At 62.3% G+C, this 22,878-nt stretch overlaps 1 protein-coding gene across 1 annotated transcript; it reads right to left on the bottom strand.

Moving 5' to 3' along the window:
• Positions 1-666: 666 nt before the first annotated feature.
• On the bottom strand, positions 667-22,076 carry MMP17 (matrix metallopeptidase 17). The gene is made up of 10 exons (XM_029233509.1): positions 21,795-22,076; positions 12,010-12,142; positions 11,068-11,197; positions 10,288-10,571; positions 9,196-9,372; positions 7,570-7,669; positions 5,812-5,894; positions 5,561-5,713; positions 2,436-2,693; positions 667-1,699 (listed from the first exon to the last, which is right to left on the bottom strand). The coding sequence occupies exons 1-10, from the start codon at positions 22,074-22,076 to the stop codon at positions 1,386-1,388; spliced, it is 1,914 nt and encodes a 637-aa protein (XP_029089342.1). The 3' UTR covers positions 667-1,385.
• Positions 22,077-22,878: the final 802 nt, after the last annotated feature.

Below are 22,878 nucleotides of genomic sequence, written 5' to 3'. Positions count from 1 at the left end.
GAGGGGTGGTGATTCCTCTAGACCAGAGGTTCTCAACCCAGGTGACCCTACCTTTGGGGTTACCTATGGCTGCGACAGGGATGGGCAAGGACCGTCCCCCCCCCACGTCCACGCACCCCCAGAAGCACTGATGAATCGCTCCCTGCCAGTGAGAGCGGGCAGGCAGCCAGGGCTTCTGGGAAAGGTCGCCCTCCCGGGTGAAGGGGGTACAGCTCCCACTCTTTGCCCCTCCGGGTGGGAGAGTGGTGGCTGCCATCCTGGCCTTGGAGCCAGAAGCAGAAGGAGCAATGGGACGGAGCCACCTCCCTGCACTTCCTGTTGGGAGGCCCTCAGGGTCATTCGGGGTGGCAGACAGCGTCCCACGTGCCTCACCCAAAACCTTGTCTCGTTCTGCACGTCCCGCACTGAGAGCAGTACCTGCACGTGCAGGTAGGCACTCCGTCCATCAGGGAGGGTTGGGCGAACGTGCCAGAACCCCAGGTCCTGGGACCTGACCCGGCCCGACCCCTGCCTGCGGGCAGGAGGCTCGTTTCCCTGAGCTGGGCCTCAGCTTGTCCATCTGTGAAATGGGTGTAATGACCCAGGGGTCATGGAGTCGTCAAGTAAGCGCTGGGCAGGAACGTGTTGGTGACCACTGCACAGGCCTCCCTGGAGGCCCCCCACCCCAGAGTGCAGGTGGTCTGGGGCCAGGGCTGCAGAGGCCCCGGAGGACGCCCACGATCGGACCGCCTGAGCGCGTCAGGGAGCCGAGCCTGAGCCGTTACAAAGCAGGAAGAGATCGTGTTTGTCTGAAACGCGTCACAAGGGAAGCCCACCACGGCCCCAGCTTGGGGGCTCGCCCGTGGAGGCGGCTGCCCTGGTCAAGGCAGCCGGCAGGCCCACTGGGACCAAGAGAGGAAGCCCCACGGGCGGGCGGAAGCACCAGGGGCGGCTCCGCGGCAGGGGAGGGGGTGCCCGTGGGCCTCCAGGCTGCTCTTGCCAGGGTCTGCGGACCTGACGTAACGCCCCCAGCCCCGCCTACCCCTGGCTCCTCGGTCAATCTCCGTGAGATTCAGTCACTCGCTCGCTGAAAGGACGGCTTCCGGCCCCGACCCGGCCGGGACGTGACGCAATCTCCCCAGCTGGCAGAGGGCAGGCAGGCCAGGCGGGAGCTCCCCCTGCATCCGCGCCCGGGGAGCAGCGCCCTCTGCTGGCCTCTGCCGAGTCGGGGGGGCTGCATCCGGTGGCCTCGGCCTGGGGGGCTGGCGGCGCCGTCCCCATCTGCAAGGCGGGGTCCGCTTTGCAGGGACCCTTGGCTCAGGCGCTGGAGGGGCGGGCATCAGTCCTTGCACTTTGTGGCTCTGGACCGCGGCCCCTTCTGTCCTGTCGCAGGCCAGCGCCGAATGTCACAGCGCCAGGGCCCGGGCCGCTGTCCACAGGAGGCTCAGCAGCGCGGCCAGCAGCGGGCCCGCGGCCCGCGGTGCTGCGGCGGCGATGGAGGTGCAGGAACAGACCTCGTAGGCGTCCTCTGAGCGGCTGCGGTCGCGCTGCCCCGGCCGGGCGTGGGCCCCGGCCTCTCCGTCTGCGCCCTCGGGGTCAGCGGGCGGGTCTCTGCAGACCAGCCAGTCCCGGGCCGTGGACTGCGGGTACCCGGGCGCCACCTCCAGCTCGCCATCCAGCACCTTCCAGTACTCCTTGCCGCGGAAGAAGTAGGCGGCACCTGGGGGAGAAGAGGGCAGGCAGCTGAGCTCCGGCCGCTGCAGCACGCAGGATTCGGTGTAGACGGCAGGAGGACGGGATACAGAGAGCTGCGGGGCCGGTAGGAAGGACGGACGTAGAATGTCTCAGGTGAGAGTCAAGAGTCTTGGTCTCAGCCTACGGGGAGCCCATCTGTGGGCACTCAGAGCATTACAGGCCTGGGAAAGCTCAAGGAGCCGCCTGGAGGCAGGGGGATGGATGAGATGACCTCTGCTTTTTCCCTACTATTTATTTAGTGAGGGCCTACTATGTGCCAGGCTGTTCTAGGTACTGGGGACATGGCTTTGCAAATAGAACAAATGAAACTTCCCGTAAGGGTGGAGCTGCCCCTGTGGGAGGGTGCTGTACTTCTCACTGCAGCCAGGGGGCGCTGCAATGACGTTTGGGCGGAGGCCTGAAGCCGGTGGGGAAAGTGTTGTGGGGGACGCACGGCAGGTGCAAAGGCCCTGAGGTGTGTGTGTGTGTGAGAGCAGGAGGCAAGGCTGCTATGGCTGGAGGGGTGACGGGGGCGAGGAAAGGACCCCGAGAGGTGAACAAGGGCCAGAAGGGGCGACCCAGGGGCCCCTCTGGGGGCGGGTGGTGTCTGCGGTGGAGGGGGGGGGCGGAGCAGACGCACGCATCTGCCGCTGGATCCCAGCTCCCCAGGTGTGGGGGCTGAGGCTGCGCCGGAGTCGCCCTTCCCCCCGTGTCCGGCTCACCATCGGACCAGCGCATGGCATCATCGAGCGTGCTGGGGATGCCCCTCCACGGGGGACTCTGGGCGGGGTGGCCAGGGTCCATGCGCTGTGTGTGCTCATCGTAGCGCCAGTACAGCTGGTCCTTAAAGAAATAAGTCTTGTCATTGTGGGCCCAGGAGAAGGCAGCATCGACGCCGCCCGGCGGGAGGCCGAAGTCCGAGATGGGCCGCGGGTATCCTTCCTCTACGTTATTGTCCTTAAACACCCAGTATCTGTCTCCTGGGGGCGAGAGAAAGAGCCGTGGGCCGGGGTTCGTCCAGCCCACCGGGCGAGGGCCCCAGCCCTTGCTCCTCCCACAGACGGGCACCCCGATGCGCAGTGCCCGTGGCGTAAGTCCCAGGAGGGTTCACTGAGCGCCTGCTGTGCTCCCAGCAGGGGTCCCACACGTGCCAGCAGCCTGGGGAGGCGGGGCCAGATGAGGCGGCCGCATCACAGCCAGGGGGCAAGACTACCCGCTCCCACCCCGAGAAACCACTTCGGTCAGCGGGGCCTTGTCCACTTCTGCTGTGAGGCGGGCTGAGCACGTTCACGGGCAAAGCAGGAAGGGCGCTGGGTGAAGGCCCACCGGACCTGCATGTGTGCAGCCTTGTCAGATTACACAGAAGCAGGGCTTTAGAAATCACCAAGAACTTCAAATCCGCACGTAAAGCTTTTGGAAATGGTGTGATTGAGACCCTTGTTGGGTGTCCTTGACTTTCTGCTCTGGAAACACATCCTTAGCTGCTCTGCCGCAGGAGGATGGGAATCACATTTGGGTATGTGTTGTCATGTCCCCCACTCCCGCCCGGTTTAGCAACAAATCGACCCTGTTATTTCGAAAACAAATGAGGGAATTCCCTGGCGGTCCAGCGGTTAGGACTCTGTGCTTTCACCCTGCAAGCTGCAAGGTGCGGCCAAAGAAACAAAACAAAACAACAAATGAAAAAAGAAACAAATGAAAACAGAAGATACAAATGAAAAAGAAGCAAAACATTAAAAAGATCTTTGGCTGGACAAAGGAATGGAATAGACATTTCTCCAAGGAAGATATTCAAGTGGTCAGTAAGCACACGAGAAGATGCTCGTCACTGATCATCAGGGAAATGCATGTCGAAACCCTAACGAGACACCACCTCACACCCAGTAGGATGGGCACGATCAAACCCGCCCCCCGAAAACAGCAAGCGTAGGTGAGGATGGGGGGAATCGGGCACCGCTGGTGGGAATGTAAACTGGGAGAGGCTGCTGTGGGAGAAAGAAATAGCCCAGGACCCAGTAACCCCACCCCTGGGTATACACACAAAGGAACTGAAAGCAAGTTCTCAAAGAGCTATCTGTACACCCATGTCTACGGCAGCCTTATTCACAACAGCTAAGACGTGGAAGCAAGCCAAGCGTCCATCAGCAGATTAAAGTGTGCTCCACCCACACAATGGAACACGACTCAGCCTTGAAAAAGGAAGGCACTTCTGACACCTGCTACACCGAGGATGACCTTGAGGACGTGATGCTCAGTGAAGCAAGCCAGTCGCAAAAGGACAAGTCCTGTGTGCTTCCACAATATGAGGTCCCCAGAGCAGACAAGTCCATGGAGACAGAGAGCAGGCTGGTGGGTGCCGGGGGCTGGAGCGGGGGGATGGGGAGTTAGTGTTTCATGGGGACAGTTTCAACTTTACAAGATGAAAAAGCTTTAGAGATGGACGGTGGTGATGGTTGCACACAGTGTGAAAGTACTTAATGCCCCTGAACTCTACACTTAAAAACGGTTAAGACGGTAGCTTTTACATTGTGTGTGTGTGTGTGTGTGTGTGTGTGTGTTTTACCACAATTAACAATAATTTCTAAAAGATCATCTGTCAGAGACTGGCAACAACTGAAGGAAACGACGGCACAGCTGCAGACAGGGCCCCGTCAATCACAACGAGAAGGGCCGTGAGGACTTCCTCTGAGTGGGCACACGTGGGGTGACGTCGACAGAGCAGCCCGACCTGCTCCAGCAGACGCTGCCAGGCGAGTGCAGAGGCCCCAAGTGCCCACACTGTCTCACATTTCAAGTCTGGAGCTGTGGTTTCTCGTGGGGATCTCCCGATTTTCAAATGTTAAGAAATAATCCAAGTTACTTAGAAGATGCCAGACAGGTCCCCCCACCATGACTGTGGCCGGCCCTTGACATCCAGCCTGGGAGACGGTGATTCCATTGTCAGGGGGCGCGTCAGGGTGAGTGTGGAGGGGTTGAGCCCAGGCACCACACAAGGGAGGCCAGGTTGGAGAGCCTGGGTCAGGGCAGCAGGGTGGCTTCACTCTGGGGAGCTACAGACCCTGCACCCCCAAAACACAGCTGCGCGTATATACAGCAGTGCGTGAGACTGAGGAAGGCTCACAGCCCCTGAGGCGCCCACAGAACTGGCAGGGCTCAGTCTCCTGCTGTAGGCGGGGCACCTTGCCTTCTCCCCAAAGGGACAGCATGCTCCCCAAGGGCAGGAACCACCACCCCAGCCCCGCCCGGGAGCGGGGCTGTTGAGGGTGAAGTGACACCCCTCCTCCAGTGGACCTGTCACCCTGGACTGAGATGGGAGAGCAGTCTCCCCCTGCTCTTAGGCTAAATCCAGCTCCTTCCCGCGGCCCCTGGCGACGACCTGCACTTCCCACCCCCGCCCCTCCTCGCCCTTCACTCCGACACAGCCTCATCACCCTCTTCCAGGTTCTTTCAATCAGCAAGATTGTTCCTGCCCCTGGGCCTTTGCACTGGCAGCTCCCTCGGCCTGGTATGCTGGTCCCTCAGGTCTACCTGAAGTTAACTCCCTCGTTACCTGCAGGTGCTTATCGTGTGTCCCCCGGCCCAGAATGAGGGCAGGGATTTTCGTGTCTTGCCCACTGTGTGCCTGCAAGGCCTGCCACAGTGCAGAGCACACAGCAGCTGCTCAATAACTACAAATTGGTTGAGTGCACACATGAACGTGAGACTCTCTGCTCTGAGCTCTGGACCCACAGAGCAAAACACAGGACTGGCCTCCTGCGTGGACGCGAGCTTTGGGGGTCCTGGGGAGCGCGGGCTGCGGCCCCCGGTCAGCGATGCCTGGCAGCCACCCAGATGGGGGGGCACCCACCTTTCAAGAAGACGATCTTGTGGTCACTGGTGCGCTCGTACACGGCATCCACGCTGTCCAGGTGCAGCGGCAGGCCCCGCCAGAAGCGGTGCACCTGTGCCGGCTGCAGCGACACCAGGTGCCGGTCCCGGGTCAGCCGCCAGAAGTACTTGCCTGGGGGGACACAGGGGGTGGGGCTGCAGGTGGCCGGCCTGGGGCCCAGGGTGGGCTCTGCTCCTCTGTCCACCGGCGCTGGACCCCGAGGGAGTTACCTTTGAAGAAGAAGGCCTCGCCTCGGATCTGGGCCACCGCGTCAAAGTGGCCGCTGCATCTGTGTGGCACATCCTTCCTGGGCCTGGGGGCAGAGAGAGGGCCGGGCTGGGAGGCAGCCCCACTCCGAGCTGCCCCGGGGAGCTGGGCTGGGCAAGGCCATGGGGACAAGCATCCCCGAAGGACCCTGCACGCCCGCATCACCGCCTGCAGGCCCAGCGACCACAGGAGTTTAGTCAAGAGAGAAAAGCAGGTGAAACAGCCCCATGCTCGCCGTGCAGGATGCGAGATGGATCGCTGAGCGAGCGCACTGGACGAGCAGGCGCTCTCTACGCTGCCAGCGAAGCATCGAGAAGCCAGCTGGGCACTTTCTACAGAAACGCGGAGCGTGCGTGCCGGGACCCCGATTCTGAGTCTGGAGCTCTGTCCACGGACAGTACTCACAGCAACATCATGTGTGACGACAAAAGGTCAGGAACTTAAATGCCCACCGATCCAGGACTTAGAAACAGGGCAGGGCACACGCGTACCGCAGTGCAGCTCAGCCCCGAGACCCAGGCATCTTCACAGACACAGAGGCCTCCACGGGCCCTGGGGCCAGAGCTGAGGCACAGAGCATCACAGGAGACATCCCACTGGGCTCACGCATGTACATCTACACGCTGGGCTTTCTACACACATGTGGAATCTCTCTGGAAGGACACGCACACACACAAATGTCTGCCCCAGGGAGGGGCTGGTAGGTCAGCGGCGAGGACCGACTTCTCGCCGTGAGTTGCTTTTTGTGCCCCTGGAATCGCGCACTGCTGGCAGGTGTTACTTATTCAATAAATAAGTGCAATGAAGACCAATAGTAACACAAGTTACAGCAACATCTGTGACCTCAGTGGAAATTTACCACATACAGCAGAGTGAGAAAAGCATGAAAACATCCCACGTCTGGAAAACCAAACCTCGAAACAAAACAAACCACGGAAGCCTAAATACATAGATTTCTGTTTGTATTTTTGTGTTTAGTGTTTTGTGTGAGCGTGAAGGTGGCACGGAGGCATGCCAGGCTGTGAGGGCAAAGGTGGGAGGGGTGGACGGGGATGCCTCCCTGCAGATTCTGTGGCTCTTGTTCCACTGGGGGATGGGGGGGTGAGAGTAGGCAGGCTCTGACTGCTTTCACCACAGGGCTAGACGAATCCAAGCTGGGCCTTAAAAGGCGGACAGCTGTCGCGCGGCCTCCAGCACTGCCAGCCCTCCGGATGCTCCCTTGGGACAGCCACTCCAGGAATCCAGCCTCCGGCATGGGACACAGATGGTGCCCAGCTGAGCCCAGCCTTCGAGTCAGCCCAGCCCAGGCACCAGACCTGAGTCAAGATGCCCCCAGACGATCCCAGCCCCCAGCAGGTGTTCCCAACACCGTGGAGCCGACCCCCGACCCCCGACTGTGCCCTGTCCAAGTTCCTGACCCACAGAACCCACGAGCCTAACGATACAGTGGTGGTTTCATGCCACGAGGCAGGGCTGCTTGTTACGCAGCCGTCGATGACTGACTGGGATGAAGGGTGAGAGGAAATCGCACATTTGAAAGTCAGGGCCTCTGCACGGTTCTGGGCTGGGGTGAGCGGGGGGTCCCCTCCACTGTCTGTCCATAAGAAAAGAAACTGTCACTCAGGGCTCAGCTGGCCCAGAAGAGCCACGAGCTCAGGACTCGGAGCCGCTGCTGGGGGCCGTCCTGGCCGCAGAGTGGAGACAAGGGGCCCACGGCTTACGGGGTGCTGGAGCGATCATCAGGGGGCTCTGGCAGGAGGGGCGGCTCCTCGGGCTCTGGGGTGTCCGGCTGTGCCGTTGGGGACACGGACTCCCGCACGCCTGTGGAGACAAGGAGGCTGCATCGGGCCCAGCACACCCGCCTCCCTGCAGACCCCACCACCCTTCCTGGAGCCGCCAGGACGGAGCCGGGGCCATCGGGTGGGTGGCACTGCGTCTTGACCGAGCCGAGCGCCGGGCTGTGGCGGTGAGCAGGGCAGGGGAGACTCCGACCCTGGAGCCGGAGCATCGTGATGCGTGAGCGGAAGGCGCAGGTGCCCCACTGACTTAAAGGAGGGTTTACACCCCCCCCCCGCCCCCCAACTCCACTCCTGGGCACAGACCCCAAATAACAGAAAACCGGTGTTCAAACAAAAAGCTGTGCGTGAATGTGCACAGCAGCATTATTCATAATGGCCAAAAGGTGGAAACAGCCCAAATGTCCACCAACGGAAGAACGGATAAATAAAATGATTCGGCTGCCAAAAGGAGTGAATTACTGATGCATGCTACGATGGGGAGGACCCTGGAAAACGTGCTGCGTGAAAGCAGCCGGACACAAAAGGCCACACATTGTACGATTCCATTTATGTGAAACGTCCAGAAGAGGCAAGTCCAGACACATAAAAGGGACGAGTGTTTGCTGGGGGCTGGGGAGTGGATGGGACGTGACTGCTAATGGGTGAGGTGGGACGGCGGGGGGACGGGGGGCGGGATGAGAACGTTCTGGAAGTGGAGAGGAACGGCGGTTGGACAACATTGTGAATGTACCAAATGTCATTGAATAGTTTGCTTTAAAAGGTAAAAATCGTAAATTGTACTTCAATAAAGGACGTCCACAGATGTCAGAAGGTGGTAAGCGTTGGGGCAACAGTGAAGCGGGGGTGGGGGCGGTCCAGGCGGAGGGGAGAGGCTGCAATGTGGAATAAGGGGAGGCTGGCGTCCGAGGTGAGTCACCCGATCCCAGGCTTTAAGAGGATTGCTCTGGCCGCTGTGGGTAGGGGCAGGCTGGCGTGGGGTTAGGGAGACCAGCACGGAGAAGCGGGGTGACTGGGGGAGGTTCATCACCCCCACCTTGCTCTTGCAGCTCCCAGGACAGACCTCCTTCTGCCACCTTGCCTGACGTGTCCCCAGCACAAGGGGGCCCGGAGCTGGCCCTGGGTCAGTCCTGGCTCAGCCCTCCCGTCTCTCAGTGGGGATGTGGTACCTACTTTACACAGTTTGCAAAGACTGGATGACCGAATACATGTAAGTGCTTTGTGTGGGCCCTCGTCACCATCAATGTCAGCTGTCACAACCTGAAACCGTCTGGGGATTGGACGTGGGATCTTGCCTGGGGCTCTGAGATGAGCTCCATGGAGAGGGCAGCGGGGCCCCAGGTCCTACGGACCCCTGGCGACACAACTCACCTGCTTATTCATTCCACACACACCGTGGGGCAGCCAGCGTGTGCCAGGCAGTCCCAGATGCCGAGCACGCAGCAGACAAGACGGAACCAGCCCTCTTCCGTGGGGCTCTGTGCTCTGGGGGTCCCCAGCATTGCTGTCCCCATCCCCGGGCGACCCGTGACGGGTCTGGGGGGGACTCACCGTACAGCTGCCAGACGCGCACCCTGTCCTCATAGGGGAGCCCGTAGCGCAGCGGGTCACCCACTGGGCCCTGGTAGTACGGCTGCATGATGGAGCGTGTGGCCGCCACGTGGCTCAGCCCGATGGCGTGGCCAAACTCGTGGACAGCCACTGCGAACAGGTCCATGCCGTGGGCATCTGGGGACACAGGAGCCAGTGAGCCCAGGGAGGCACTGCCAGCTCCTGCTGGGCCACGGGGACGGGACCCGTGGGGTGAGGTGAGATGAGTCTGCCAAGCTGGTTACAGAGGAGGCCCCGGTCCTGACAGACGGGTCCTATGGAGTCACTCAGGGCTTGTCTGCTTCCTAGGAGGCCCTGTGGAGTTCACAGGGGCCTCTCGGGCCCCCTCACCTCCCACGTGCCCCTCACAGTAAAGTTGGCAAACTGTTCTGCACAGGCCACATGGTAAATATTTCAGGCCTTGCTGGCCGTCAGGATCCCAAGTGACAGGGGTCACTGTGCGCTCCCTCAACCCCACAGCACTGAATAGATGCTCCAGGCCCCACAGGACGGGCCTGGGCTCCCATCAAGGCATAAAACCCACAGGTTCTACAGGGCCACTTCTGGCTCCTCCAGCTGGGATGCGCTCCCCAGCCTGGGATATAGACTCACCCCACGAGGCCCCCGTCTCCCCCGCCCGTACCTACAGCCTGTGCCACGCGGCTCTGCCCCTCGTCCCGCCTTGAAGCTAGGGGCCTGTGACTCCTTTGGCCAATGGGACTTAGCAGAAGTGATGGCGTGCCGAGGCCTCAGAGGCCTTACAAGCTTGCACTCCCGCTTGGGAGCTGGACCAGGGTGAGGACAAGCCTGGCTCACGGAGTCACGTCCCAGGCCTGCGAGCCCAGCCCGGGTCCGCCAGGTGGGTTGCCCGTGCAGAGACGGCTGGATGCAGAGCCGTCCTCCTGAGCTGGACAGGGGCCCACGGCCTTAGGCAGGGGACCCGTAGCGGTTTCCTCTTCCTGGGGGGCTGGTGTGGCTCCCTACACCATCGTGGGCTCTGTCAGGGGCTGGGGGTTATGCGGGGTCCCCGGGGCCACCCCAACCCGGACGCACCTGAGGAGCGGAACGTCCAGGCCTCGTCATCGTCAAAGTGGGTGTCCCCTGCGGTGTGGTGGTCGCCCGGGAAGAAGGCGTGGGCCACCGCGCCGCCGGGGCCGTCGAAGGGGTAGCGGTCGTTGTGGTCAGCTGTGGAGAAGTCGATCTGGATGTCGGCGGCACTGCCGGCCACCTCGTGGAAGTTCAGGGGCGTGAGGTCGCTCCAGACTTTGAGCGCGTAGTGCATGAGCGCGCGCACCGTGTCGCGGCCCAGGGGCGAGTCCCGCGGGAACGTGCGGACCCTGGGGCAGGCGGGGTCAGAGCCGGGTCGGTCACAGGGACAGGCCCAGTGCCCCCGCCCCAGGCTGGAGTGTGCTCCCTGGAACAACTTGCCCCGGAGCGGTGGGGGGCACCGGGGCCCTTATTTGGAAATGGGGTTTGCAGACGTAACTGGGGCGGGGATGGAGATGAGCTCATCCTGGAATAGGGTGGCCCCTAAATCCAGCGAGTGTCCTCACAACAGACAGAAGGGGACACAGACACGGAAGGAGGACACGTGAAGATGGAAGCAAGGATCAGAGCCACGGGCCCAGGGCTGCTGGGGCCACCTGGACAGGGGCTGGGCCGGATTCTCCCTCACAGCCTCCAAGGGACCTGTGGCCCCTGGACCTCGGATTTCTGGTCTCCAGAACTGAGAGGATAAATTCCTGTCTCTTAAGCCCCGGTCTGTGGGTGCTCATTTTGGCCGACACCCAGACCCCCAGAAAGGCCAGGCCCGGTGGAGCCCCGCCTGCCCACCTCCATGACAGGTTCCTCTTCCTCCACTTGGTTGGGGCCGGAGCCTGGCGCCTCCTTCGAGCCGGGGCTGCGGCTGGGAGGTCAGGGAGGGAACAGCGCGGGGTTCTCATCAGCGCCAGGGTGGCCTTATCTGCAGGGCGGACGGGCGGGCGGGGTCAGGAGCCAGGCCCAGCGCACGCGCACCCCAACCGGGGATTCCCAGCAGCTCCCCGAGAGCTGGCACCAAGCTCCAGTCCCGGCCCCTCGCTCTGCACCAGGTCTGGGGGGACGAGGCCCAGGCCTCCGGCTATGTCGGGCCCCCCTGCCAGGGGTGCATCCACAGACCAGGATGGGGGGCTTTCAAAGCATTCACTGACGTACGGCAGGGATCTGAGCAGTCGGAGGGGGCACGGCCCCAACTCGGACCGTCGGCCAACGGTCCCTGCATCTCACGGGACACACACCCGACCGGTTCTGTGTGTGACACACGTGTCTACTCCCGAGAGGCCTGGGGACAGACATGTTTTGATCAGCTGGCCCTTCGAAGAGTCTTTACGAAGTTGGAATTTGTGGCCAAAATGTAAAAAGTGGGGTGCTCACATAAACCCCCCAGATTTCTGGTTTCTCTTGGAAAGCGGGCAGTTTCAACAGCACAGGCCTAGCACCCCAATGGGGCGACTCAACTGGGGCATGGGTGGCCAGACCCCACTCCGACAGTTGGCCTGCCTGGCCCGTGGCATGGAGTTTGAGACCCCACTGAAAGTGTGGAAAGGGGGTCTGGGTGCGGCTGGTACACACTCACCCCCTGCTGTGCCCACGGCCGGGGGATGGGGAGGGATGACGGAGGGATCCCGTGCGGTGGGAATCCTCCCTCTATCCCAGGACAGCAGGGCAGGCTGGAGGGGGCAGTTAGGAGGAACTGGGCTCAGCTCACCCATCTCCCACTGCACCCTGAGAACTGACCCAGGACGCCAGTGGCCTCCAGGCCTCCGAACCGCTGCATGGCCACGATGGCCTTGGACAGCTCCTCTGGCGTCTGCAGCTGCCCCGTGTCGGGGTCTGCTGGGGGCAGGTAGCCGAACCTGCTCAGCCACTCCTGCGGGCAGAGAGTACAGTGAGGGGTCGAGGGGGAGCTCAGCCCCACAGAAGAGCCACCTGCCTGGGGCCATCACTGCGGGGAGGGGCAGGCCTCTCCTAGCCCTGATCAACACTCCAGCCCCTGCCCAGTAGCCCACAGGGCGTCTCATGCTCCTTCCTTGCCTAAGTGTCTTAATAAACTTGATGCCCCTTAGATGGGTGGGCTTGAGCAGTGCACAACCTGTGCGACTGCTCATGGCAGCCTGCCCCACCTCACTCCTCCTGAGGCAGCAAAATGCCCAGGGGACACTTACAGAAGTGGGATTTTTAAAAGGTTATTTAACATCGTGAGCGCCCAATTCAGGCCCGGAGCTCGCTTGTGAGGCTTTAGTTTAGGACCCAAGGTCTGAGACCCATGCTGAGAAGGGCAATGGGCTCAGAATCTGGTTTTAGGAATCTGGTTATGAGCTGCATGTGCACAGTAGTTAAGAGCCCAGGCTCTGGAGCGAGGCTGCCTGGGTGCAAATCCCACCCAGCCCCCTCCTCACTGTGCAACTGAGGCAAGTCACACCCACTCTGGGCTGTTTCCTCGCCTATGGATGTGAGGATATAAAGAGTTAGAACGTGGAAATGCTCACATCAGCCCTGACACAGGTACCCTCCATATAAGGTGTGTGTTGTCAGCGGACAGCTCTGATGCAAAGTGCCCCAGTGGGGGTCCTCTGAGCAGGAATAGGGGGCAACCCTTTATACCACGGACACACATAGAACCCCTTTACCATCTGTGGGGGGACAGGGAGGCACCAATGCCATCCGTGGGGACCTCCTGGGGGGCTTCTGTTTCTTCAGCTGCCATACGGCGCTCATGCCCACTTCCCAAGCCGTGTGACAATCCCATAAAAAGCACTCAGCCGGGCTTCCCTGGTGGCGCAGTGGTTGAGAATCCACCTGCTGATGCAGGGGACACGGGTTCGAGCCCTGGTCCGGGAAGATCCCACATGCCGCGGAGCAACTAAGCCTGTGCGCCACAACTACTGAGCCTGCGCTCTAGAGCCTGCGAGCCACAACTACTGAGCCCACGTGCCACAACTACTGAAGCCCGCACGCCTAGAGCCCGTCCGTGCTCTGCAACAAGAGAGGCCACTGCAGTGAGAGGCCCGCGCACTGCAGCAAAGAGTAGCCCGCCTCGCTACAACTAGAGAAAGCCCGCGTGCAGCAACAAAGACCCAACGCAGCCAAAATAAATAAATAAATAAATGTCCTAAAGGATAAAAAAAAAAAAGCACTCAGCCATATGGACGCGATGCCAGGGGTGGGCTCGTCAGCCAGCTTCAGATGACCCACAGGTGGGTGGAAGGCAGGGTTTGGGAGATTCTCTGAGCTCCACCCCCTCCCAGACCAGGCTTCAAGAAATGCACCGACTTGCAGGTCTATTTTTTTTTTTTTGGTGGACATTTAAAAAACCCTCGATTCATTTATGCTACCTGCAGGGCCCCAGAAGCTTGCGAGTTTGCAGCCCCTGCCTGAGGACTCCCCGCCCCGGGGATCTGTCCCCACAGCGGGCCCAGAGGGTGCTCAGTGGGAGGGGGTCTATCCTCCTGGAATTCCCAGGGAATGCAACTGACCAGGAGGGTCCTCAATGATTTGCATACACCTGCAGCAGACTAGCTGGATTCCCTCCTTTCCAGGAAACACTGAGTCCTTGCTGGGGTTCTCTCTGTTCCTTTACCTCCCCCCCACTCCTGAAGGAACCCCCAGAATGCACAGAACTGGGGGACCTGGGGACCCCCTTCAGGTCTGGGGGTCCCTCTTAGACCTAGGCAGCACAGCGCACAGCAACCAAGGGGCGCCCCCGGTGGACACCCGAGTGACATCCTGTGCCCAGACGAGGGGAGCACGAGGGCCGGGCAGGCTCACCCCGACCCAGGCTCTGCCCTCTGTGCTACTGAGGCCTCTGCCACTCCGAGCACCCTTCTTTTGGGAGGACCACCCTTCACATCACTTCAAACACATTTAAATGCATCCTGTCAGCCGTCAACAGGATTTACTGAGTCCCCTGGCTAGTCACTGTCTGGGCCCTGGAAATGCCCAAGAGAGCATTCCAGGTTACAGATGTGTATTTGTATCCACTTTGCTGTACTAACAGAAACTAACGCGACATTGTAAGTCACCTATACTCCAATAAAAATTATTTTAAAAAATGTGTACTTGTGGCTACACATCTTGGGGGAAAGTTTTACATATGCTTTAAGGTTTTGAGGCTGCCATTTCCGTTCTGAAAGTCAGAAAGCACACACGCACATTCTGCAGCCCTTTGTTAAGCTTGCAGGACGGAGCTACAGAGCCTGGAGGCGCCCAGCACCACGAGGAAGCCCTCTGGAGTGTCCTCGGACTGTACACGATGCTGGGTGAGGATGCTGTCCCCACTCTCCTTACCAGGTAATGGTCCACCCAGGTAAGCGCCTTTCCCCACCCAGGCCAGTTGCTTTGGGTGGGCAGGGGCTGAGACAGCCTGGGGGGACCACCCATCTCCCGGCTGTCCCCTTCTAGGCTGGGATAACAGCTGGGTGTCTGATCGTAGCAGACCCCTGCTCCGAGCCCTCGCGGGGCTCCATGGGGCTCACAGAGGAGCTGCGCCCTCTGGTGCTGGGCAGCCTGGCCCGAAGGCCAAGCGCATCTTTGGGCTTCAGGCCTCAAGAGCACCTCAGGTGGTTTGGAAACGTCTGCTGACATTGAAAAGCAGGAGGTTTCAGCTACAGGTCTGAGTCAACTTGCAGAACAAGGGCAGAGCTGAGGGCCTGTGCCAGCCCGGGACAAGCTCTGCTCTGACCGCGGTCGGCAGCTGCTGGCGCCTGCCCGGGCCCTGGGCACTGCAGCTTGCAGCCCCTGCTGCGTGCAAGAGCACAAGAGTGGGACCAGATCTGAGGGGCTGGCGGGAGGGAGGGGCTCCCTCCCCCCTTTCCCCCCACAGGCTTGGGCTCAGGCATCCCACCTGCCCCCAGCGCAGCTCCCTCCCCCATCGCAAAGCCCGTCCCTTCTCTTCACACCCCAGGCCCACCTCCTCCCCGTGGCCCTACCAGTGGCGGTGGGCTTCTGTGTCGATTCCTGGACAGCTCGCTGGGGGAGATCCTCAGGAGGTGTCTGACAACAGGACGAGCCCCTGGCAGCCACCAGCCCTCAGGTGATGCATGGATCGGGGGGCCTGAAGAACCCATGGGGACCCTAGCCCAGCCTGAGCCCTCCTGTTCTCCTGCCTTCGGTGGAAACACAAGTGTCCCCGACAAGAAGCTCCCATCCCTGCTGGGAAGGAACAGTCACCCTAGAGCCCTGGGAGGGAGGGGGCGTCTCGGACAGCCCCTTTCTCTCTCTCTTTCTCTCTCCCTCTCACCCTGCCAGCTCGTTCGTTTCCCTCTTCAGGGGAGACAAGCAAATTCCCGAAGGGCCGGGGTTTCACTTTTTTTCCTGGTAGTACGTACACGCTGGAACAGCACAGAGGAACCAGGCTGAGAACCCGTCCTCAGGGCCGGGTCCTTGCATGGGGCAAAGGCTGACAAAAGCCCCGCCTCGGCTGCCCCTGGAGCCCGCACAGCCCCGATCCCTGCACCCACCGCAGTGGTGCCTGCATCAGGATGGCCCCTGGGGTGGGGGCCCAGATCTCTTGCCCCCCAGTACCCTACAGAGCCTGTGGGTCGCCTGGGCCAGCCCCCTCCTGTGCTCATCCACTGGTCCTCCCTTCACTGTCACCACGGCTACCGTGTCTCCAGGGCAACGAGGCTGTGTGGGCAGAGGGTGAACTTTCCAGAAGGCTGAGGGGAGGGGGGGGAGGGGTGGGAGCGAGGGGAGCCCCAAACCCGCAGGGGCTGCCCCGCCTTGGAGAATCGCTAACAGCCAAGGACATGCTCTCACCCTCCTCCCCGCAAGGACCCCCGTGAGCTGAGCCATTACTGCAGATGGGGAAACTGAGGCCCAGAGAGGTGGGTGTCCTGCCCAAGGCACTGGCAGGAAGTGGGGCGCCGGCCCCTCCCGCAAATGCAGTCACCTACCATCCCTCCCGTGGCTTTCCCATTCCCCCTGCCCAGCCCCCGCCTGGTCTTGTTTTTCTCTATATCGTTTATCGCTGGTTGACACAACGTGCATTCGTTCACAGCGTTAACGATGTTTAACGCACACACCACAGAACTCCCTCCCGACCTCAGCAGTCACAGGCAAGTGGGCCATCGCCGCCACGGAGCGGCCCCGCGTTCACGTCTTGAGCGGCCCACGGCCCAGCAGGTCAGCCGTCAAGTGCAGGCACCTGCGGCCTCGGTGCTGGCTCCCAGGGGGCGCAGCAAACCAACCTTCCACAGACGGGTGGACCAGCGGGCGAGGGAAGGCCGCGCTGTGACGTGCTTTACGGCGCCGGTGCCGGTAAACAAGAAGTGCTTACTGCGTGCAGTGCCCCCGCAGGTCCTTCCCATAGCCCCAGGCCTGGCCACTGCTGTCCCCACTTACGGGGGGGGGAAATGAGGGCTCGCCGCACGTGCTGGTAGTGGGAGCAGGACCGGAGCGAAGCCACCGGGACCCCGGGACGCCTGTCGGCTCGCCGATGCCCCGTGAGGGGCCCGTGTCTGGCCGGGACGGTGGGGACGGCGGCTGAACCGTCGGTGCCCCCTTCGCCCTCCGTCTCTAACTGGATTCCGCCAGCCTCGTCTGGAGCGGGTGTGGAGAGCGGGTGTCATTAGCCCCACGGCACAGTTGAGGAAACGGAGGCCCAGGGCAGTGCAGACACCGTCACAGCACTGGGGGAGCGGAGGCGGGCGGGCGGTGGCTTTAGAGCACCCACCCCCACCCCCAAACAGTAACAGACCCTTCGGCACCCACTGCGTGCCACCGGCTCTGCACCTTCACCCACTCACTCCTCAGCACCCACGGGGGCAGTGTCACCACCACCTCCACGTGCAGCTGCGGAAATGGCTCGCGGTCACAGGGCGCGGCTCTGGCTCAAGTCTGTGTCTAAAGACCCAGAGAGAAGGGAGTTGGTGGCCCCCCGGCAGGGTGCATCTTCCTCCAGGGGCGGCTGGCGGTTGGGATGACCCCTTGCCCCAGCATCTTCCCCAGGGGGATGCTCCCAGAACCCCCTCTGACGGTCCACCCATCCATCCATCCAACACCCTCACCGAGGGATCCCTGTGCCAGGTGCCGGGGGGACAGGGAAGGTCTGGGGAGACACCGTCCTGCTGTCTACCCAGGAGAGACAGTCTTGCGCGGAAAGCCAAAGATAAACGCGTGATAAGTATCACAGGTGATAAATGATTAGTGATCCTAACGGCCAACGATTATTGAGCGCTGCTCAATTACTCACAGCACCCACAGGGGAAAGCTGTGAGAACAGGGGTCTGTGGGGTTCAGTTCACGCTTGGCACACAGTAGGCGCTCAATAGAGAACTACTGAAATGATCTTATAGGTGGGCGCTATTATTATGACCATTTTACAGACGAGGAAACTGAGGTGCAGAGAGGTCAGGACACTTGCCCACGGTCACACAGCCAGACAGTGCAGAGCTGGGAGGGGAACACAGGCTATCTGGCTTCAGGGCCTATTCCCAGGACCGCTGTGCTATGAGGGGAAGTGAGACAGGGTGGAGGGGCTCCTTAAATGGGTGCTCGGGGGGGTGGCACCTGAAGGATGAGAAGGAGCTGGCCAGATGACGAGCCGAGGTGAGAATTCATGGCAGTGGGAATAGCTCGTGCAAAGGCCCTGTGGCAGGAACCAGCCTCGGAAGTTCAGGGAGCAGAAAGGAACTGGTAGGACTGGGGTACAGAGGGAAGAGAGGATGGAGGAGTGGGCAGGCGGGCCAGGGAAAGGGGGGAAGTGGGTCCCGCATCCTGCCCAGGCCACTATCCATCCCTCCTGAGAGCTGGACAGTGCCTGGGAGGGACACAGCAGGCTGTCGGCTAGCGTGTGACAGACACACCCGTCACCCCTCCCGTGCTCAGCATAGGCCCTGCACCCAGAGCATCTCACTGGAAGCTCCGAGCCACCATTAACCGAAAGGCAAAAACCACATGCACGCAAAGCACCCTCGAAAACCCCCAGGAAGGCATTGCATCAGGGAGGACCCTGGTGAGCCCTCAAGCCCTTGTCCCTGTTCCCACACCCCCTCCTCAGAACACGAAGGCAGCTTACTTCCTGCAGACGCTGTGGTGAGAGATTCAGGGGCATCACCCAGGGAACGTCCCCACTGCCCCGTTCTCATGGCCCCACTTTACAGACGAGGAGACTGAGGCCCAACACTCAGATCGCAGGCTGTGAGCAGCAGCCTGGGATCCACACCCAGAGGCTGGTTCCAGAGCCCCTTGAAAGAGCAACGACATTTCCTCAGCTACCAGGCTGCTCGCCAGCCGTTTAGTCAGCACCCACAGTCCCGGGGCTCAGACCACAGGCGGCCAGTGCGGTCCCGCCCACGCCACAGGCCCCCACGAAAGCACCACAAAGACTTCTCAGTCATCCAGATGCCCAAGGCCATGAGTGTCTGGGAAACGACTCACTTGTTGACAACGTGCCTCCAGGGTCGGGGAGGGGCCCAGCTGGGTCCTAAGCTCTGGGAGGGGAACCTGGAGGCGAGGCTCCCCTCTGGGCGGCTCAGTGACACCGTCCCTGGTCCCCTCGGTTGGGTTCCCTGACTGCAGCCGAGAGGGTGTTCCCGGCCCCAAGCCAGGTCTGATACGGGTCCTGACTGCACCGACGTGCCAGAGGCTTGCTGGGGTGCTGGCACTGAGCAGCGGGGACCCAGAGGCGACTGGCTGAGGCCAGGGTGACGGTCACCCCCGCCACCCCCCTCCCTACCCCCTGGAGGGGGATACGTGCTCACAGGAGCTCCAGCCCCTGCCCAGCCCCCTGGGCCGCTATTCCCGGCCACCCTCACATACTCTCAGCCACAAGCCACTCTCACCGCCTGGGTGTCAGAGATCAAAAGACCTGCCAACACACGTGGTACAAGGCACAAGAGCTCACAGACTTTGTTGCTGGGATAGAAACCTGAGAACAAACTTTAGAGGACGGTGGCAAATCTGCCAACATATGATATGTTACGTGCATACCTGTCACCTGGGCTGCCCCAGTATGGGTCCCTCACATACTCACGTCGCAGTAAGTGGGCGTCCTGGCAGCTCCTGGCTATGGCGAACTATTAGGAACAGCCTGCCTGTCCGTGCGGGGGTCTGGCTAATGGACGTGACATCCATGCAGTGAAATGCGACGGGTGGAAAGAAAGAACCAGGAGGACCGAGACGTTCCAACACGGACCGTTCTCCAGGATAGACTGGGAAGTAAAAACCGCAGGACGCGCGGCAGTGGGCAGCAGGTTGTCATCCGCAGAAATAAGGGACCGAGGTCCCCATGCCCTTTTACATGCCCAGACAACCTCTGGAAGGATCCTCAGGAAATGAGGGAGACAACGGTCCCTGCAGACCCTTCTGCATGGCCTGAATATTCTGCTGTGGGTATTACCTACTCAGAAATAAAATAATGAAAACGGGCCCAGAAGGACTTGCGGCTCAGTCGACAACCCCAGGAGGGCACGGGGCTCTTTTGTCCCGCTCGCCGAGGCCTGAAAGCCCACCGTTGGACCGGCGCGGCAGGCCTCAATCCGGTGCTTTGTTCTCCTCTGAGGCTCGGGCAGGCTGGGCTGGGGAGCCCCCTCCCGGGGACAGCCAGCGCACAAGAGACCCGCTGGGCACAGCTCTGTCTGGCAGAAGCTGGGTCACACAAAGGGGCCCTTCTCCTCACTGGCAGCCCTAGACCTGAATATCCAGTCAGTGGGCCCCTGGGGGCAGCGTGCAGAGCGGGGTGGAGGGGAGTCCTCCCTCCTCCCCGCAAATCCCTGCTGGTCTCCCAGCCTTCCTGCATCTCCGGGTCTGATGCGCTGAGGTGTCATTCCCCCGAAGGCCACCAGAGACCGCCCTCGGCCCGCAAGTCGGGGGCAGGAGGCAGGAAGGTTTCTCTCACTCAGGCTGGAGGCGTCCTGGCCTTCCCTGGGTGGGGGGGCGGTCTCTCAGGGCAGGGGCAGCATCCTCTGCTCTTTACGCGCCGGGTCGGATACCAGGGCCCTGCTGTCTCTGGGACTCCAGGCTGGGGAGCCACGTCCCCTGCCCAGTGCCCCGTTGCCGGGGAACCCAGAGGAGCAGGGAGAGGCGGAGGCATGGTGGTGCAAGCCAGAGCCGGAGTGTGCACCTGACCCGCTTCCTCTGGGTGGGCGGCGAGAAACTTCAGAACAGCCCTGGGCGAGACACACGCACTTGGCTGGGCCAGGAGCTCCACGCCCTGAGTGTGCGGGCTCGACCCCCAGGAACCCTCCCGTGGCGCCCCTCACAGCTGGAAGGTGGGAGCCTGGTTGTACTACCACCCAGCCCAGACCTAGAGACTTGATGCCCTCAGACACCCCAGGGCCCGGAGGAGGTGGGCAAAGGCATCCCGATTTCAGAGCAGTTTGGCTGGGAGGAAGTGGCGCTGGGGACCCTCTGGCGTCTGGATGCAGACAGCAGGGACTGTGGTTGTTCCCCCCCAGGCGGCTGCAGGGGTTGCGGCAGCTGGGCGGGGGTGGCCGAGTCCTGCCAACCACGGGGCTGCGGATGCCGCCCAAACGCCTGCACTGGCCTGAAAGCCACCCGGAGCTCGAGAACGCCACTGGCCTGGGAGAGGAACCTTATCAGCACCCCTTTAGGAGACCGCCGCGGGCCGGGCGCGGAGGCAGGGAGCAAGGTCCCCGGCCCTGTTCCTTCATCTGTGCGAGTGAGGGCAACTGCAGGGGCGGAAGCCTCAGAAGGAATCTGCTGAACCCACCGCCCTGCTCTCGCCCTCGCCTGGCCTCCCGGGGCCTGGGGGTGGTGAGACCCAGAAAGTCTGATCTAAATCTTCCAGGTCCCGAAGAGGAGGCTCCAAGCCTGGCGGGCTGAAAGGGGGAGGGGTTGTGGGAAGAAGACACTGCGCAGTCCCCCAGTATGGTTTCCAAGCCAGTGGGACAGCTGATACTGAGGGAGGGGCGCAGGAGAAGGCGGGACGGCTACATCCGAGCCTGGGAATGGGAGGGGACTCCAGCAGGCTCAGGACAGGGACAAGGGTGGCAAGGCAGGGCTGGCCACCCTGGGGGTGGAAGCAGACAGGGACTTGGGCCAAGATCCATACCCAGCGGGGGGCTGGGAGGCCGGCTCCCTTGCTCCCCAACGTCTTCAACATCCTCAACGGAGCAAACTCGAAACCACCGACTTTCTGGGGCGCCCACACAGCAGCCCTGTCTCTTCTCGGTTGTGGGCGCGCATCCCTCCCCCCCGCCACTCCCACGGGGAACGCACTCGGGACCGCCCTGCTCTGGGTGGCTGCGACTGCCGTCCCACCCGCCTCAGGGGCCCCTTTGGGGCTACACGCAGCCGGTAACGGGGCTGGGGCCAGTGAGCCCCCAACCTCCGCGGGCTCCGGCGACTGCGGCGGGCTCTGAGCGCACAGAGCCCGGGAGGGACCCGCCGCCTCTTTCCTAGACCCGGGTGCGCGCGCGTAAGACACTCAGACTGTGACCCAGCCTCAGCCTTCCTGCCCAGGAAATGGGTGCAGGGCGTCCGAGTTCCCGCAGGCACCGAGGCGCCCCGATGGGGTCTCCCCGGCCCGCGGGAGCCCTGCATCCCGGCCGCGCACTCACCACTCCCAGGCTGAGGTCCTCGGCTCGGGGCGCGGGTGCGGCGCAGCCCCCGCGGGCGGCCAGCGCGAGCAGAAGCAGCGGCAGCGGCGGGACCCGGGCCCAGGGAGGTGGCGGGCCGGGCCCCCAGGTGGCGCGGCGCCGCATCGCGCTCACAGGGCGGACGGCGCGGCGGTGGCAGTCCCCGCGCCCGTGCGCCCCGCGCCCGCGCGCCCCGAGCCCGCGCCAGGATGCCTGCCCGACCGACCGAGCCCTGCGCCACCTCCCAGCGGCGGGGCGGGCCATGCTAATATATGTTAATGAACGCAGCCGGCGCTCCCTCCCTCCGCCTTAAAGGGCCCGCGCCCCGCTCCCGCCAGAGTCCCGCGCCCCCTGGAGGATGCTCAGGGCTCACCCACGCCCCGCCCGGCGAGTCCACACGGGGACCTTGGCTGCGGCGGCCGGAAGGAAGACACTTCCTGAGTGTCCCCAGACGGCCCCGGGGCGGCGGAGGCATGCAGGCGGGGGCACAGTCCGGGGCTCTGTGCCGGCCCCCGGGGAACGGACCCCGCCTCCCGCCCGACCGCGCGTACATGGACCCCGCGCGCCAAGCACTGTTTCACGGTCAGGGCTGGGGACCCGGAGCAGCAGCCGCAGCGCGCCCGACGGACACCTGGGGGAGCCTTTGCACCGTGGTAGAAGGGAGGTGGGGTCGGTTGGCGGTTGAGGAGGGAGAGTGGGAGGGGTCGGGGTAGGGGTGGGAGCAGGGAGGGGCTGGGGGCGTGGAAGGAGCCGGGCTGCTGCGGGGCTGGGGGTCGGAGCTCGGGAGGGACTGCGGGAGGGGGTGGGGTGAGAGACTAGGAGGGGCGCGGGTGGCGGCCCTGACTCTGGTGGGGTCTGGGCGCAGCTAGGAGTCAGCGAGGGCCGTGGGTCTGTGGTCGCTGTGGGTTTGGGGAGGAGAATGTTAATAGGTGACGTCTGTTGGGAGGTCAGTGCGTGCCCGGCACAAGCTCAGAGCCTGCCATGTATAATCATTCACTTCTCACAACATCTTTCGTGATAGAAACTATCATTCCCATTTTTCAAATGAGGAAACTGAGGCCCAGAA

Source organism: Monodon monoceros, unplaced genomic scaffold, assembly GCF_005190385.1.
Source record: "Monodon monoceros isolate NGI ecotype Baffin Bay Population unplaced genomic scaffold, NGI_Narwhal_1 Super_Scaffold_1, whole genome shotgun sequence".
NCBI classification, from domain to species: Eukaryota; Metazoa; Chordata; class Mammalia; order Artiodactyla; family Monodontidae; genus Monodon; species Monodon monoceros.
This window is presented reverse-complemented; position numbering and strand designations above follow the sequence as displayed.

Coding starts and splice junctions, on each gene's coding strand:
- MMP17 (XM_029233509.1), bottom strand. CDS start 22,076: ATGGCCCGCCCCGCCGCTGGGAGGTGGCGCAGGGCTCGGTCGGTCGGG. Junction 9,373..10,287: donor CTGGACGTTCCGCTCCTCAG/GTGCGTCCGGGT, acceptor CTGTGTCCCCAG/ATGCCCACGGCATGGACCTG. Junction 1,700..2,435: donor TGCCATGCGCTGGTCCGATG/GTGAGCCGGACA, acceptor CTTCTCCCCCAG/GTGCCGCCTACTTCTTCCGC.